The 19,498-nt window shown below is 38.7% G+C and overlaps 1 protein-coding gene across 1 annotated transcript in view; it reads left to right on the forward strand.

Annotated features, from left to right (window-relative positions):
• LOC102197029 (formin-like protein 13) overlaps window positions 1-19,498 on the forward strand; it is a 47,663-nt gene that overhangs the window by 20,689 nt on the left and 7,476 nt on the right. The window contains exons 11-16 of the mRNA XM_005740965.1: window positions 3,607-3,693; window positions 9,118-9,270; window positions 13,382-13,511; window positions 13,631-13,663; window positions 14,061-14,158; window positions 17,052-17,135. Of these exons, the coding sequence (XP_005741022.1) occupies window positions 3,607-3,693; window positions 9,118-9,270; window positions 13,382-13,511; window positions 13,631-13,663; window positions 14,061-14,158; window positions 17,052-17,135 (585 nt within the window). The remainder of the gene's footprint in view (window positions 1-3,606; window positions 3,694-9,117; window positions 9,271-13,381; window positions 13,512-13,630; window positions 13,664-14,060; window positions 14,159-17,051; window positions 17,136-19,498) is intronic.

The raw sequence follows: 19,498 nt of genomic DNA on the forward strand, positions 1-19,498 counted from the left end.
AAAACAAAAAAGCAACCCAATACAAACCCCCCAGTAACTAACTCAATCCTAACATCACTTTTTCTTCAGGCATTGACTTTTGTGATTAGTGTGTGTGTAAGATTTCCCACTGAAAACTCTTTCATACACAAGCAGTTTGTTCATCAGTGCTGCGCTGTGAAAAGAGGGCATTAGCACTATTGTGCCAGCATGACTCTTCCACAGCTCCTTTGCAGTCATTGTTCCCAAACATGTATTGACCTCTGTCGTTTCCCTTAACTGACATTTCCTAATGGCGCTTTAAACAGCAGAAATAGGCTGCCGCAGAGATGACGTATTTTTGTACAGTAACCTGGAAGTTGGAATCACCTTGATAAAATGATAAATTAGATTATTTTTTTAAATAAATAACAAATGAGCTCTTGTGTTAACGGCAAAATAAAAAGTTCCGTGGGAGAAAAACTGTTTTTGATGAAACTTTATCAAATGTAAATAAGGTACTTTTGGCTGCTTCCTTATTTATTAAGTTGTTGCCACAGTGGATGGATCTGCAGTTTGATGTTATGCCCTTCTTGATACTATCTTCACATTTATTCCGCTTTGGGACTGGCACAAGAAGTAAGCCAGCTTATGAAGCTGAGCTTGTTTCTCTTTCCAATCTCAAACCCTTGATGCGTTAACCACTACACCATTAAAACATTAATATTAGGGGTATGTCACGGTTTGCGGGGCAGACTGTGTGGGGTGTGTGTGGAGGACCCGGGTGCGGACACAGATGAGAAGACAAACTAAACTTAAACAAAAGGCGAGCCGTTTATTTTGGCTGATAAAACATGAATACAAAATAAAGCAAAGGCAACAGGGCGTAAACTAACCTAAAAACTATCCTGGGAAAATTAAACTATGATAATCGTGACTGAACTGTGATAACTATGGTGATACACATGAACATGATTCAACCCAGGAATGTGCGAAAAAACTATGAACAACAAGTACATGAAACATGAACACAACCTGAGCAGAACCATGACATACATGGAACTTGAGGTAACGTGGTGGGAGGAAACAGACAATTCAACACAGACTGAATGAAACAGAGAGACTAAAGACCCACGTGGATGATTAGGGAAGTGGAAACACATGAGGGGAAACAGCTGACACACATGAACCTAATGAGGGGACGGGAAGTGAAACTAAATACATTACCAGACTCTTTCAAAATAAAACAGGAAACATGAAGGACGGAGACATAATACTAACTTGACAACATGAACCAACAAGGGGGACTGGAACATAAGGGGTGACGACGCGAAAGGATCTAGGTAAACAAAACAAACACTGAGCAACTATGAGCTTTAGGAATAACTAGATGAACTTAACATAAAGTAATATCAAAATACAAGAAGACTAAAATCCAAACTAATAACAGCAACAACAAGAACTAAATACATGTTTAATAATAATAATAATAATAATAATAATATAACTCAACAAATACCAAAATGAAGATAAAATGCTGGGTCACAGATCCAGCCCGTGACAGAATATAAACAAACTACACTGTGGTCACATGACTTCAGCATCTCTTAACCTGGTAAGACCCAACCCATCAAAAAATAGCCAGAAAATTCAGATGTTTTGGAACTGACATGTTTATTAACCCTTACAACAAAATCCTTTTTTTTGCTATATCATGTTCTGTATCATATATTTAAAAAAAGAGTTTTGTCCGTAGCATTTTGAAATTATGGCAAGCATTGATCATGTTGATGAGATAGAGGTCTCACAAACTCATGTAGCAAATATGATACAAAGGGCATTAGACGGTTAAGCTTCTGTGTTGGATATGATGACAAACGTGCCTAGAAAATTGTGCAGTTTCATTTAACAAAACTGCTTTTTTCCAACACTCAACATCTGGTAGAACAACAGAGCCAAGAAGCACAACATCTTTTACAATCCTTACACCTTTTCTAGGATTCAGTTAGTTTACACCTTCTATCCACTGTTTAGATGTACCCACAGCTGCAACGTTTTAAGCAAACATTATGAAAGTCTCAATTGTCATCCTACTAAGTAAAATGAGGCCAGAAACAACATCAGAGAGACGGGGAACCTAAAATCTATGGAGAATTTGGAAACAGCAAAGATGGAGGTAGAAAAACATTAATGGAAAAAAATGCCTTTTAAAATCTTATTTTGGGGCAAAGACATCAAAGCTTTGAAGTCTTTTTTTTAATCATATTTGGATTTTGTGACATTTTTATATTTAATTGACCATTTAAATATATCTTCAAATAATTGTACAGATGGCTCCCAATGGCTTCTTCTAGTACATCTAGTGAATTAATAAAGTTGTACAATCAGTCTTCTTTTAGTCCCTATATATACAGTAGTTAGATGGCAAACAGTGCCTTGTCCACTCTCTTTTTCTTGTAAATATAGAGTAGGTGCACTGTATAATAAAGTGAATTAAAAGTCTGTTTACAGTGTATAGTATACAGTTTAAGTGCCCAGCAAACATTTCCGTGCTGTAAATACAGCTTTACAGAGCAGCTTGCAAATCAGCAGAGTCTTGTCTTTGCTGTTGACAGTTGGAAATGGTCTGGTTATCTGCCTTACAGCTCTGAGTAATCACTTCCCTCTCAGGATGCTTGTGGACATAAGAGTGGCATCCTCGAAGCATATTTTCCATTGAGGTAAAATATATTAGGGATGAAGCGTAGGTATTTTTCTTAAAATAAATCAAATCCTACTCATGCTGTCTGTGTTGTCACACTCTTGTATATAGCAGTCTGTCTCGCGCTACAATGTATAGGAGGTTTTATCCGGTGTATGTATGAAAGCTGGCTATTTTTCACAAAGCGAAAGTGTGCTGTCTCGCAGTAGAAAAGTTGCAATGTTTTCGTTTTTATAATCAGATTTGGTGAAGATGAAAATTTCATCTTGTGCGTTATAGAAAATGTTGTCAAAATACCTGAAAATCTGACAGTGACAAATAAGCAAACGCTTTTAGTTTTTAGCCCAGGGTGATGTCCTTTTAGTGGTATTAGACTGACAGAACCCCTGTAATTGTTAACCTCGCATTTGAAATTTAAAACGTGACAGAAAGTGTGAAAAAATAACGAGCGCAATGCTTGCACATGTGGAGGATGTGTCATCCTCCACAACAGGGGAAATTATTACATGATATAGATTTCTAACACTAATCCTGATACCTATCCGTAACTGTCCGTCAGACTAGGTGCCCTTTGCCTTTTGGGAGATGGTACCTGAGCATCAGCGAGCCAGTCTGACAATGAAGAATGATTTATTAGAGGTTAGCACAGACACAAAGGTCGACTAGGCAGCTCAGCCAATCGTTTCAAAGTGTCAAGCCTTCAGTTTCTCAGTTAAATCAGCCTGTCGACAGGCCTGCAGCTCTCTGCTTTTGCCTGCGGTAATCTTGAATCTGAGAACAAGCCTCAGCCATCCGATGACTGTATCTCCCCCCAGCATCTCCCAGCAGCTCTGCTTTTTAGATAATTCTGAATAATCACATGGAAATAGGCTGTGTGATGATGTGATAATTGCGCTCTCTTCTGTATATCCACAGCTCATTACCGTTACATCTTTTCTCTGCTACAGATGTGCAACATCGCCTACCTGAGCACACAACTCGACCTGTTGTTGACTCTGAGAGAGCTTCCGATCAGCATGAACGACCTGCAGCCCGTGAGTTCACTCGATCACCAGCAGAGTCAAATCAAAGGTCGAATTAGATGTTGAGCTGTGTTTAAAGTCTGCCCCATTTCTACAGGCTGAAAAAGGGTAAAACCACGAGACTGCACAGCACATAATCAAACACCTCCATGCAAATTTATTCTCTAATGCAAATGCTAATGCCCAGATACATCGTAGCTTTAGACATAAATGAAAAGAACATCTGTGCACAAAATACTATTAATACATGAAAGCTTTTCCCCCCCTCTTCAGTTTGACTTTTAGGTTTTATGTGGCGGGTGAAGTAGTTTCTATTCTATTTGCTGGAATGTTAAGAGTCTTGAAAACACAAAAGCATGAGAAGCACTTTAAGACACTTTTCTTCATTTGACGGAGAAGAAAAGATGGCTCTTAATCAAATCAAGTTTAATTTTTCTGCAGGTGGTTTAAAACCACCAAAGTTTAAAAGAAAATCCTTATCAAAAAACCCAATGAAAACTCACTTTGGAGTTATCACAAAGGAAGAGATGTGGAAAGATTTATGACTTTTTCTTCTTTCTGCAAACTTCTAGACCCACTTCAAAGACAGACACTTTTAAATTAATACAGGTAAAATCAAATGAAAAAAACACACACTCACACAAAGTTCCAACTCAAATATATATCTATATCTATATCTATATTAATTTTAGTATCTTCTTAACCCTTACACGAACACCTGAAATGCTTTTGGTTTGTGTAGTTCGAGTATCCAGAGATTCCTGTTCATCATTAGTCAGACTGATCGTTAACACTCTTATCGCGCATTGTTGTTTATTGGCACTGGGGACTGCAGGGTGTAAAGATATTGCAGGCAGACAAGAATGCCCCCCAGCACCTCAGCCATTTTTTTATGTGATTCTCTCAAGCTTCTGTTTCTTTCAGCATCAGTGCTTCAACCCTAATCTCTTGTCTGCTGACTGTCTGAGAATGAAGAGAAACAATGGATAAGAATGATGGCACTGTAATCCATTGACTGTGACAGTAATTTTTCTTTGTCTAACACACAGGGACAAACATATTGTGTGCCGGCAAGATGACTCGACAAGAAAGATTAGCAATTTCATTAAGTTTCAATTTACTCTTGGCTTTTTGCTTCTGATATTGTTTTCTTTCTACTGTGTTATTAAAAAGGTCATTCAATCAAAAGCTTTGGTATTTGCGTACAGGTACACTGTGACAAAAAGGTAAGGTGCACTTCAGATTTAGGTCCTTCCTAGTACAGTGTGTTCAAACATTAGGGTCCTCGTACTCGCAACATAGTTGCAAATCCTTGGATTCTCCAACACGACAGGCTTCTTAAGGCACTAACATTAAGAAGGATTTACCTGCCACCTGACAGACAGGACTTGAGGAGGGAAAATGGCAACGTCACCACTGTGGGAATGCTTCTCACCTGTGATGTGCTTGTTGGTGTTTCACTGCAAGGATGACAGCTTTTACTCTGCATTGTGGCCCTAGCTTTTTCTTTAAACATTTGCTGTGCTCTGTGTGCAGCTATTTCAAATATACATATAAGAAATGCAAAGTCACAGAGCCAGAGCCATTGATGCAGTAGACAGGGAGGCATCACCTGAAGCTGTGATGTACAGAATGATAAAACCAAATGTAGTATTTTCAGTAGATATATAAATGGTGAACTATTCTAAAACAAGACACAATAAAATCTTGTGTAATTTGACAGAAAACCTTGCTGTAGTAAAAAAACACGAAAATAAAAAAAGTCTTGCAGACTTCATCTGAATGCACAAAACATCAAATATGAATATGAAACTTTAGCAACTTTAGCATTAAAGAAATGTACAAATGTTTACCAGATTGACTTTATCCGTTAAAGGGAACTTATTATTCTAATTTTAACTCCATGTTTTTATTGTTGGATTCTACTAGACTTTAAATGATTGACAACTAAAAATAATCCTTATTATCTTATACCAAAGCTCTTCAGACCACTCTAGTTCCCCCTTTAAGGCTACTGTCCCTTTACGCCAGGTTTCTTCAGTAGGTGGGCGGGGCTTCTGTGCCTGCCATAGCCATATTTGGCATACCCCTTTTTAACAGCATACATCTCCTGGAGCATTGGTTCAAAGGGATTAGTTGTAAATACATTGATCCAATTATATGGAACTCAGGTTTAACGTGGACATTCACCATTGTAACAATGGTAAATAAAAAAGCACAGAAAAGTATAATAAGTCATCTTTTCTCCTCAGAAAACAGAGACAATCTGGGAGGCTCGGCTCTGTTTTTCTTCTTTGAGTTCAGGTTGGGCTAATTGTCTTCTCTTTGTAACTGCGGTTTTCAATTACCAGTGGGTGTTCTTGGCCTCCTTGCTTTTGGAGCCAGCAGTGAGCCTATTATAGCTTGCAGCATCCAAATGAAATAAAGAACATATATTAGAAAACGTATCTGGACAAGCCGCACACAGTTAGGTCTATAAAGTTTTGGACATTTACATAGTTTCTGTAGTTTTTCTTCTGTGCACCAATACAGTGCATTTTAAATCAAACAATCAAGATGTGACTGAAGTGCAGGCTTGCAGCTTTAATTCAAGGGGTTTAACAAAAGCACTGCATTAACTGTTTAGGAATTAAAGCCATTTTTATACAAAGTCTAACATTTTCATAACCTCAGGTTTATATTGTTAAATGGTGATTATGAAGCAGTGTGTTTCAGATATTACAGAGTAACATGAAAGCAATGTAACAAGAAATATAACAAATTACTTTTTGCAGGAGAAATTAAGTTATGTACTGCTTTACCTTTAAGGGAAGTGTTCAGGTAATATGTGTAATAAGGACTTTTTTGAGTAGCATCTCCAACAGTGATAACAGCAAAAAGTGGAAATACCTGGAAAAGAAAGGGAATATTCTTGGATGACTAAGTTGTTCACCTGATCTTAACCCAATAGAGCATCTGTGCACAAAATACAATTATTAAATACAAAACTGAAAGTAGAGAGACCCACAAGCAAGCAGCAACTTAAGGTAGCTGGAGTGAGTATCTCAAGAGACACTGCTTTTGGTAATGTCACTTCAGGCAGTGATTAACTGCAAAGGATTTTAATCAATTTATTAAAAAAAAACACATAAATATATATATTTAAAATTACTTTCATTTGTCTAATTATCTTTGAGCCACTGAAAATAGGAGACTATGAATAAAAAGGGTTGTGATTCAATGTGAAGTGATGCAATGTTTTTGTTAAACGTCTCGAATTAAAGTTGAAAGTCTGCACTTTGCACATCACATCTCGATTGCTTGATTTAAAATCCCTTGTGGTGATGTACAGGGTTAAAAAAGTGTAAATGTCTAGCAACTTATGAGGATATTGTAAATGTGAGACTTATGCTGTAGTAATTTTATTTTCAAACTGTATTTTCTGGTTTTACATTACTTTTCAAGGATGAGGAGTTGTTGATTTGGAAAATGCACTTGAAGTTAACTTCCCCACCTCCAATAGATAACAGCACACAGCTGCTTCCCTTAGCTTTTCAATGGGAAGCGTCCACCTCCCACACAATGAAGGAGACAGTATGCAGTGGGGCTAGCCTCCACTCACTGCTGTTTGCTACATTATTTGATCAAAAATTGTAGAGAAAGAAGAAAACAATACATGAGAAAACAATCGTTTTTTTCCTTTGTAAAAGTAAACAACTCTTATGTCAACTTTCATGAACACTTCTGTCAGTGATATCATGGCTATGTTTAAAAAAAAACACATTTTTTTTGGCTTTAAAGTGATTAGAACATCAAACTGCTCAAAAAAATTAAAGTAACACATTGAAAACACATCAAATCTCAATGGAAAAAATACCATACTGGATATCTAGTATGGTATGAACTGGGTAATGTGTTAGAAAAGGATGGGCAGGCTTGTCCGTTTTGCTGAAATTTCTTTGCAGCAGCTCACAATAATATTCAGTATTTTGTACGGCCCTCACGCTTGTCTGACAACATTAAGACATACTTCTAATGAGACGATGGATGATGTCCTGGGGCATCTCCTCTTAGACCTTGACCGGGGCATCACTCTGATCAGAAACCTGGCGGCTTAAGTTGAACCGTCCGTGTGTCCCTCTGTAGATATGCCTTCCCTGACCATCACCAACCCACCACCAAACCAGACTTGCTGAATGATATTACAAGCAGCATAGCATTCTCCACAGCTTCTCCGCACCCTTTCATGTCTGCCACATTGTGCCAGATGTGGACCTGTCAATTCTACAATTCTGAAATTCTATGGCAAAAGGCATCTGGCCTCTACAGATCCGGGCATTGAGCACAGGGCTCACAAGAAGACGCTGGGCTCTCAGGCCACCCCCATGAAGCCTGTTTCTGATTGTTTGGGCAGAGACAACAGCGGCCTTCTGGAGGTCATTTTGTAAGGCTCTGGCAGTGCTCAACCTGTTCCTCCTTGCACAAAGGGGCATATACAGGTCCTTCTGATGGGTTAAGGGCCTTCTACAACCTTTTTCCAGCTCCTTAATGTTCTTGACACTGTGCTAGGAGATACAGCAAAGCTTGTCCCATTTGAATGGATTGATGTACCCTCTGCTACGTAACCAACCAGATCAATATCTCAGATCTTTAACTGACGTTAATAATATAGTAAATATAAATAGTGTATATCAAATCAGAGGATCTTCTTAAAACAGGTTACAGTGCACTATGCGTTGGTCTTTATGCCATGGAGCTACAATAGCTCCATGGCTACAATAGTTTTCCATGTTACAGACCATCTGTGCAAAGAAGGTTTATATAATGTGTTCTGTATCTGGATATCTGGATATCTGCTTTCTGCGTTCTTTTCTCTTGTAACTGAGGTTGTCCCACTGGTAGATTTTGGGAAGTTATTCTTAAAACAGGAGCATATGGTGGGGGATGTTGTTGGCTGGCATGGGCTTATTTAGAGAAGCTAACTCTTTGTCAAGGACTATAATTCCCAAAGCATCAGCTCCTTTTTTCCCTCTAATACATCACTGGCAAAACCTTAAATTCCACTTTAATTTTTTCTCAATATGAATGCATATGCATATTCAACGGGATCTGTTTAGAGATAGTTAGACACAGAAATTGTGTGATATTCTAGGGGGATATTTGTACTTGACACAATTGCATACCAAATAATAATCTTGCCAAACAACCAGGTCCTGATTATTCATTTTATGAGGTCAAATGAGGTGTAGTGAGATGGCTGTTTATGTTTAGAATATAAAATTGTAAAGCCTGGAGTTGTTTTTTTCGACTCTTTGTCAGTACAGAGAGCCTCTAAACAAGCTTCGGCCTTATTCCACTTTGCATTATTGTTGTGTGGCAAAATGAATGTGAAAGCCTGTATATGGGTGGATTTCAGAACAAATGACTTTGCTCTGTGCCCTTGTGTTTGTCTTCCAGCTGATTAACCAGAAGATCAGAATGTGCATGCAGCTGTACTACTGCAGGTCATTTGTTTCCGTGCTGGAGTACCTCCTCGCCATTGGCAATTACCTCAATGAGAATGCCGGGAAGGAAAAGGCCAAGGGATTCCGTCTCTCCTCCTTAACTAAAGTACGAGTCCACCACTGTTGCCTGACCTTTGATTGAGTTGCAGCACAGAGCTAATAAGACTACTCATTGACATACACAGCAGGGCTTCTGTGCATCTTTCAGTTTTTCTCTCAGTCGCTCTGGATTACTCAGGTCTTTGAACATATTCACTCTAACAGTTGTGTGACTGTGTCGATGAATGGCTTCGCAGGAGGAATGAAACTTTGCACAAAATATCGCCTTTAGTGGCTCAGTGTCTTAGAAATGAAAAGAAGTGGAGCAGGATGAAAAGGCTTGAAAAAAAATGTAGAGACTCAAATGAGAATATCAAAAATACAATTTACTGGATATCACATGTATCTGGTAAATAGATGGCAGGAGCTGGTTAGCTCAGGCCTCAGTCACACAGGCCTAAACTGTCACTGGCCGGTGACAATCCGGTAACCGCTGATCATTGGGGGAAACTGTGTACAGTATTCCTTGACTATTTGGTAGGTGGTTGCTGAAGATTGTTGGGAGTTCCTAGTGTGAAATTGATTGCAAAGAAGTGTATGGCACTGCATCAAAATTCAATTCACTTCAATTTTATTTATATAGCGCCAAATCACAACAACAGTCACAACGACAACAAGGCGCTTTATATTGTAAGGTAGACCCTACAATAATACATACAGAGAAAAAAAAATCCCAACAATCACATGACCCCCTATGAGCAAGCACTTTGGCGACAGTGGGAAGGAAAAACTCCCTTTTAACAGGAAGAAACCTTCAGCAGAACCAGGCTCAGGGAGGGGCGGCCATCTGCTGGGACCAGTGAGGGTGAGAGAAAGAAGACAGGATGAAGGACATGCTGTAGAAGAGAGCCAGAGATTAATATCAAGTGTGATTCAGCAGAGAGGTCTATTTACACATGAAAAATATATCAAAAATATCCTAATGAACCGTTTAGTCACTAGGAGATTGCTGTGGACCCCAGCAGTGGGCACTGAAGGTGATGGCTTGTATGCAAACACTCTCCAACTATTTGCCAACCAGCTGGGGAATACTTTTCCCCAGCAACTAAAAATTGCCAGGGGGGTTGCTGACCAGTGTCTAGACCTGCGTGACCGAGGCCTTATCAAATGGTAGAAACAGCCTTACTAGCTTTGCCCAAACCTGCCTCCAAAACGTAATTATTTACTTGATGGTTAGAAATATGATTCATCATGTCAGACTAGTGTACCAGCTGTCGGCTGGTAGTGGACAGTATATAAAAGGCAAATGGTAAGTATGTTCTGTTTTAAGCCTGTTTATCACTTTTCATTTTTAGCATCCCACTTCAATGGGATCACAGTGAATACATTTGCAACAACCATGCTATGGAGCACTAGCACAGGCTAATCACCTGACACTATCTTCAAAAAGAGTTACATTTGGTTCATAAAAACTAAAGTGACAACAACCAAAATGCAGCACTCAAGGCTTTAAAGCAATACTTTCCAAGCCAGCATGTGCCATGTTGGTTCCTGTATCCTATATGCACTGTCTGTGGCTTTAAACTATAAACAGACGGATTAGCGAAAGGCATCAATCTTTTCATCTAACACGGGAAAGACAGCAAATAAGTTTGTTTTCCAAAATGATTCCTCTAAGGTTGATTAAACTGATGAATGCACAGCTTTTGTCTAGGGTTTGCGACACTGTCTTTGTGTTTTTTTAAATTTAGTTTGAATCACTCTTTTGTGTTTATGTCTCTCTGCTGGGAATGTTTAAGGGGCAATGCTCTTGGCACAGAAGTAAAACGTCCTCTGCTCCATTTAATGAAGCCGAGGCCTTGTGTTGCCTCAGAGGTGTTTCCAGGTCTAATTGAGAAAAGTAAACTGTTGCTGTTTCAGACAGACTCTCTTCAAATTAATGGCTGACTGCCTCCAAGAAAAATGCATCGAGGTTATCTCAGATCTCTTTTTGGTTCTTTTTTCTTTTACTTGTGAGCATCAATACTTTGTGCATGTCTTGTATACGCAGTCCTCAAAGGCTGGCCTTGGCCTTAAATTGGTAAACAACATAACCTAAATAGAAAAAAAAATCATTGGGAGCTGCTTTCACAGGATAAGAGAGGTCGTTCTTGAATTTCAATTATGTGGCACCATCAAATGTAGCGTAGCTTAAATCCGAGAGTCATCATTACCATTTCATACCAACAGCACAATTTCAAAGTAGTCACAGATAGCTAGTAAGCCTCATTCATACTACTACTATTAAACTCCATTCAAAATAATTCCCATAAACAGAAGTGACAACCTGTTAAAACAAGTATTTCATAACAGAGTTTGAAATGGCATCGTTACACCAGGGTAAAAGATTTTATATAATTAATTCAGGCATCTGAGTACACATGTTCTATATTAAAAATCCATATATCCTAGAGAATGCACAACTTTGACTTACAATGGAGATGTGCCTGGGGAAAAAAAAGTGAAGCTACAGTTTGGCAAAGACCTGCAATCGGATGAATAAACACAAACAGGAATAAAGGAATAATATTTTGTGAAAATATGGACACCACACGGATATTTTAGCCACACAATATTTTGGGGGGAGCAAGACTGATATCGTGAAGTGAAAATAAGAAATAAGGTTGACAGGCAGAATTAAACTTTGTAGTTGTAGTTTTCTCTTTACAGATACACAGCCTGCCACTGTAACCACAAAGTAGCCAACTTTAACCAGCTGTGTTCCAAATTTTATTAGGGCTTGCAACATTAATTTGAATGTTGGTGCTATAAATAGCTCTGCTTGATTGTCACATGCAAGAAATGCTGCTCTGGTGTTGCTGGTGTGTTACTGTTGCTCCAAGCTTATAAAGATGTTAGTCGTATTTCCAAGACCTGCAAACATATTTCCTTCCTTCCTTTTCACATTTGCTCTAAATCCTTTGTTTACTTTACAACATTCTAAAAATGGGTGTTTTTATATCCAATGGATGACGTAGTGTCTACATATATCCATGGTTAAAGTGTAAAATAGGCTTGTCTCCATGCTTGCTATTATTGAATTTGCACGGCTTTATAAATCAGACAGAGATATTGTAATATACATGTGTCTGCCTTTGTGCTACTTTTTAACCCTGAATCAACACAGTGTTTTATACATCTGGCCCTGGGCCTTTTGGAATAATGTGATCTGGACAGACAAATAAAAGATAGGATTGCAGACATGCTTTGGGCAGAATAAACACAGGTTCTCACAGAAATATCACACCAAGTGTGAGTGATGGTGGTGGAAACACTACGTACTGGGGTTATTTCACTGTGTCCGTGACTGGGCAGCTTGCAGTTATTGATACAACTCTGCATCATATCAAAGGATAATCTGAGGCCATCTGTCCAAGAGTCAAAGTGGAGCTTTTAACAAGAATTTAAGAGATCAAAAACACACTAATAAATCCACCTAGGAATGGTTCAAAAAGAAGAAACTGAGGGTTGTGTAATTGCTTAGAAAAAAAAGCCCAGATCTGAAATCCACTGAAAAGTTGTGGGGGAATTTGAAACACCCAGTACATGCAAGATAAAACATCTCAAACATCATGCAACAGAATAAAGTCAGCATGGAGGAGTAGTCAGAAATTTCAGAATTAGATAACAAAGGCTGGTGAACAAACCTGCAAATTGCTCACAAGAAGTTATTTCTGTTAATGCTCTCCTTCTGAGGCCAAAGGGGCACCTACTTTTCCACAGAAGAATATTACATGTATTGACATTTTTGTTGAACAAATGGCTGAAAAAGCTTTTTATTTATTTATTTTTGTTCCTTGCAGTCGTGTATTATTATAACCTTGAAACAGTTTCAGATAAAAGTGGATCAAATGTATGTATAGAGACATGTTAAAACAGCCAGAAGTGTCCTTGGGAAATGACTGTAAATTCACACACACACACAAACCTCCCATGGGTGTAAACACACTTTATGCATTATCCTCCAATTCTTCATTGGACCTAGAGTAACAAAGCTGCGTGTTTGCATCAGCACACACAGGCATGGATATAAAGAACATACGTACATGTTGTCCTTTATGTTGGAATCAGTATGTTGCATGGCAAGGGGACACAGCTCTGTTCTTCCCTTTCTCAATTTGTGTTTTCTCCTTCCCTAGCTCGTCCAGCTCCGTGGGACAGACAAGAAGTTCACCTTGCTTCATGCCCTTGTGGAGCAGATTATGTTGCATGAACCGTGCTTGGCCACTTTTCCCCAGGAGTTGGCAGAATTTGAAACTGTCCCTGGAGGTATTTGCTAGACAAGATTTGATCAAACCTGAAAGAAATCTGCGTGGCACTTTTTAGTTGAGGTCTGTTAAATGAAACGTGTATTTTCTCTGTGTTTCGCTGCCCCCTTTCTTGGATAGCTTCCATCAAAGGCTTGACCGCAGAAGTAGATGGTGAGTAGATCACATTTTACTACTGTGTCACATTTTACTACTGTGTCCAAAGACTGTTAAATTTGCTGAGATTGCTGTAATACTGACCCTCCTTTTTTGTGCCAACAAAGTTATTTGTGAGGAAGTGTGATCGTAACATTTACTCCATCTTCTGTGATTGTAGCTTCAGTATACTTTGTTGAAACGCCATGATCTCATTGTCTAGGGAGTGTAAGGTCTCAATCCAATATATTGTCTATATGATGACTTACAAAAACTTGCCACAAGCCACAAATACTGCACTCCACGAGATCACACAGGAGACAGCACCTGATTTAAAGCAGCTATTTACTTCAGTGCTCAAATATCATGGACGGTAACCAAGACGTGTGTGTGTGTGTGTGTTTCTTTTCTTCAGTCCTGAAGAATGAACTAAAGAAAATCACTCAGTATAGAAAAATGTCCAAGAAGAAAAATATAGCAGCTCAGAATCCAAACTTCTTCAAAGACCTGAAGGTAAAGTAGAAAACATTTTGCATACATAAAGATTAAATAATCATTTAAAATATTGCTGTCAGTCATTTAAAATTTTAGGCCACATATCGTCCAAACAAAAAAAAAATCAGCTTTCTGTTATTGTTAAGAAGCAGAGTTCAATTCTGCAAAGAAAACAAAGTTTAGCTCGACTCTACTCAATTTTGCTGGCTTATTATCTTACGTTTTGTGGTTTTGCAGGGATGGATATTGCTTTTAGCAGTAAGAAATCTGTGAATCAGATGTAAGGCTCGGGTGAAATTGATCATTTTGGACGACATGATCTATTGTTGACTTGCAATCCAAGGCTATCTGCTGCACAATATGGTCAAAAGTAAAAATGATAATGCGCCTCCTGTCAGTTTTGTTTCTTAATCTTGCAAAGCCATCCTGTAGCCCAGCTCGGATTCTTTCACGGGCTGGTTCCAGCCTACAGGTCATGTGTGTAAATGCCTCGCATGTCCCATTATCATGGCAAACTGCTTATACATGAAATTTCAGACATAAATTGTTCTTGTCCTTCAAAATTTAGTACCGTAAACATTTAGAAAATATTTAGTAAGCCAACTGCAAACTGTTTGCAGTAACACAAACTTTGGCAACATCATAATTATTCAGCTTACCGGGGTATTTACCAAGGCTAAGGACGTAACTAAAACCACCCAATGAGGATTTTTCATATCAGGCAAACAATGCAGCTCAAAAGAAAGTCTTTTTACTTATTTAGCTTTGCTGCTGAGGTTGGAGCAGTGATGGAAGAGAAGACGCCTGCACAAATGTGTGTGTTCATCCTACAAGAAGAAGGCTTTATGTGAGAAAATAATTCATTTGCATAATGTCATCAGAATGGGTTGAGAAAAGCGTGGGAGATGTTTAGGAAATCTTTTCAACAGTTCTGACTGAATCATTTCTGCAAATGGATAAAAAAAAAAATCAAAGTATTGCTGGGTGCTTCAATCATGTCGCAGTGGACTTGACCTTCTGTCAAACATTATAAGTTAGAAAAATACACAGAAAGACCCTGACGAAAACCGAGTTGTAAACTTTTGCAAACAATAACATGTTGTTAAATTTCTGTTCACTGCTCTGCTAAAGCAATGTTATTATGAATCTTTTCATTTCAATTTTCTCCCTCAGTCAATGTTTCTGGTAAAAATTACTGTTTTTTTTCCTCAGGTTAAATTTATCATTAAATTAAATCAGGTAGTAACATTGTATATACATTTTAACTCCACCGTTTCCTTACAAATGTGTTTCTTCAGAAAATAAAATTAAAAGATTGACCATATTTAAAAGCATTTTTAAAACTAATATAATTATTGCAATCGAAGTTATAAAGACTACGAAGACAGTAGTTCCAACTCAAACGTGCATGGAGTGACTAGATCCTCACAAAGGAAAGCTGTTTTTCACATGAACAAATGAAACCAGTCCTTTCTCACATGTAGACCACAGCAGGAGACAGTTTGCACCAGCCATGTTCTCCCTGCTATAAATGCTCTGTTTGTTTAGAAGAGGGTGCTGCCTGAGTAAAGCGCACAAGAGGCAGTACACGGGACACTCATTCACCAGCTCTGAATCCACTTAACTAATATCTGTGCTGTTCTCACATCAGCACATGCAGAAATCACACAGGCTTTGAAGCAGAGAACTGGCAGCTTAAAGCCCCATCTGTCCATGTGGGATATTTGCACTGACACGTGCACCACATTTGGCCAGTGTCTAAAGGTTCAGGGCTGTAGTGCATTTGTGGAAATGGCTTAAATATGTTTGTGTGGGACAATACAGGACACATCACTAATGCAGAGATGCAGTAAAATAAAGACCATTATGCAGTTTACAATTTTGGCCTTTAGGACTTGAAGAACATGTTTTTATTTGAATGTCACTTTCTCAGCAAACCTGGATAGTCCTCTTAAATTCGTCCGTTTCATTCTTTTTCTGTTCCACTAACTGTCAAAACTGTTGACAGTTACTAGACAGAACCGCAGCTATTTCAGCTCCGGTTCTGTCTAATCTAATCTTTGAGTTTAAGAGGGGATGGATCCATATACGTGCACATCTCATTTTGAGCCGCCTGGATTTTGACCTGTAAGTCACATTCTTCTGCCGTGCAAAAGTTATAAACAACTCTGGCAAAAAAAGGAAAACATATCTCTGTAAATTGCCTTCTGCACTTACCAAAGTATTTTCCCAGATTTTATTTTGCTGCATTCCTTATTTGCGGTAGTTCCCATCACATTCCACTGAAATCTGCATAACATGTTACCTTATTGAGACTTAATGTTGACAGTGAAAGGGTGTGGCAGGTTAAGCTGCACTTGACCCATAATAACAGCATACTTTCTTCACAGCCAGTGAATAGAAAACAGACTTTTGTATCTTGCCATGTGCTGGAGTGCAGTCGCACATAAAGTGGGACACCTGGACACCCTAAATGTGTCTCTTTAAAGCCAGCCTCTTATGCTTTTTCTAATGCTCTGTCATTCATGCACATATATACGTTGTTACAATGGTAGAGCCAGTTTTTCTGTTCTCGACTTGGCTGTGACTACAGAAGTCTCACTCGTCTGCTCTTCAAATTAAGGGGCTACACTGAGGATTATCATGACATAAAGATTAATTTTTTAACTCTGACTGTAGTGAGGTCCATGAATAAAGACAAGAAAATCCACCTTTAATGAATCAACTCATCTATTTTTATATATTATGTACGTATATGCCATTGATTAACAGTACAATTATCCTTTAAAAAAAATCCAGGTAGCAGATCTTTAGTTTCCTCCTTTTATAAGCAGAATATTTCTAATTAAATGGCTAACGTGAAGACTGACAAACTTACCAGGAGGTTCTTGTGCTTTTCCTTATATCCTAGATGGCGATTGAGAAATATAACGCAGATCTTTCGGCCCTGACGAAGACATGCGAGGAGATGAAGAAACTCTACTCTGACATACTGGTAATCCTTGAATTATTATTTCAATATCTCAGCGTCAAAGACAGATGGTTGATTATAATAAAGGTCAATCAAATGGACCAATATGGCAAGGCCATGATGATCCACTTGGTAAAATAAATCCGCTTGGCATCTTTCTTGGCGTTAAGACAACAATTCTGATGGCTAAAGATCCAAACGGGACAAAAAAAAAAAAAAAGACAGATGGTCCCCTGTCCCAGTAATGTCTAGATGGCCCTCTTCAATTATTTGTCATCTCATCTTCCCCATGCTACACTGGGAGAGTACATTATTTCAAGAATCCACAAGGTTACTTTGTTTGCACCGCGTGTCCTTGAGGGCTTCCACAAGCGCATATAATGTATGTGATTTATACCTTATAACAATGATCTCAACGTCGTTTAAAACCCACCACAGCTGATTTGCTGTTTTGGAGTGTTATACCTCCTTCATTGGATAATTTTAGGAGGATTAGTGAACATTGGTTTCCTGCAGGCAGAAAGTGTGAAAGACAAGTTCATCCCGACCCTTAATGTGCAATGTCACGTTGATTTAGGATGCTCTACAAATGATGAAAAATGACGAGATGTTGGAGCACCCCTGGTGGGATTCTCATGTAGTTTTTTTTTTTGAGTCATTTGTTAGCCCTTAAGGGGCGTACCATAAATTAAACATAGTTTTTGAGCTTCATACTGCTTTGTGACTCTTTGTAATTTGATGACATCTCATTTATACGTATATCTGAATGTACAAGACATCCATTCGTACGTGAACCTTTTATGATTTAAGGGCTCTTTTGTGTGGACTGGACTCTGGAAACGGTGATGTTCTTTAATGAGAAATGCACCTGCCTTAAAAGCTCTGGTCGCATGGTGAGATCGACCATGAAGCGAACACCTCTGTCACACATATCATCAGATTTAGTGGAAGCACCGGTCCCTGTGTATTCTTTCATCACATTGTCCATAAAAGAGAACCTTTTCTTTGCTTACTAGCCTGGTTAAATTAGGTTTTCAGAGCTCAATCCCACTTTTGACATCTTAACAGGGGCTATGTCTTTTTTTAAGGAGTCACCCACCAAAAACAATCAATACAAAAGCAGTGCCTATTTTCTCACCTTTCTCATATCTCTATGGACAATCCATCATCATAGAGTCCACTTACCCTTCCTGCTGTATTTGAGAGCTGAGATATGACAGCATGAGCTGTGAGCTTTAGGCCCGGTAGGAAATTTTGTTATACTAGAGAAACAATTAGATTCCTGTGCACTCAAAATATTTGTTCACAAGTAAACAAAGGTGCCATTCAGCATTTCTCTAAATCCTTTAAAAGAATCATCTGCATCGATTCCTTTGTGCTTGGTGTAGTTTTTATAAGAAATGGAAACAAGGGATCATTTAGTGTGTTTTACATGTAATTTCTTTTAAAAGCAAAGGAGTGGTTTAACATGTTGCTGCGTCAGAGCAAGATGAGAAGACTAATACCACGTTCATGTTGTTGTATGGTAAATATGAAGCAACAGACAGCAATTTGTTGATGTAGCTTAGCACAAAGTTTGGAAACAAACAACTCGTCTGGCTGAAGCCGTTGAGTCTGGCTGATTTTGTCTGGCACAGACTCTTTGAAGCTCCAGCCAGGCAGATATTGTTTCTCCTTCATTTTCCTTCTGAGTCCTCACATTTGTCAAACTGCCGTTATGCTGTGATCACTAACACAGTGTCTGAACAGTGAAAGCAGCACCTTTGTTGTGCAGGTTTTGAAGAATAATCAAAAACACCGCAATAATCCAGTATTTATAACAATGGATTGCATTTATATAGCACTTTTCTAGGCAACCAAAGCGCTTTACAATTCCACTACTCGTTCACTCTCACATTCACACACTGGTGCAGGCAAACCACAGTTGTAGCCACAGCTGCCCTGGGACAGAATGACAGCCAGTAGGTGGTAGGGTAAAGTGTCTTGCCCAAGGACACAACAACCAGGACAGAGAGAGCTGGGGATCAAACCGGAAACCTTCCGGTTACAGATGAGCTTCTCAACCCCCTGAACCACGGTCACCCCAGTATCACCAGATCAGAGAAAATAAGTAGATGGATCTATACTTTTTCAGTTCTATGTTGTATTGTGTGAACAGTTAGCAGCAGAAGGAGAGGTAGCAAATCATTTGCAGTAGTCTGACTGCAAACAGTGGTCAGTGAGTAGGCAAATATTGAAAGGCACTTGGCTTTGCCAATTGGCTGCTCCCTGTCTTTCATTATATTACATCAGGGTTAACACCTGGCAGGAATTTCTTTTTGTAATTACTGTAACAAGTTGCTGTCAACTTGATTAATATCATGTCATGTCTTTTGTATGCTCCGCTC

The sequence above is a fragment of the Pundamilia nyererei genome, unplaced genomic scaffold (genome assembly GCF_000239375.1).
Source record: "Pundamilia nyererei isolate P.nyererei 1_Seehausen unplaced genomic scaffold, PunNye1.0 scaffold00106, whole genome shotgun sequence".
Lineage (NCBI taxonomy): Eukaryota > Metazoa > Chordata > Actinopteri > Cichliformes > Cichlidae > Pundamilia > Pundamilia nyererei.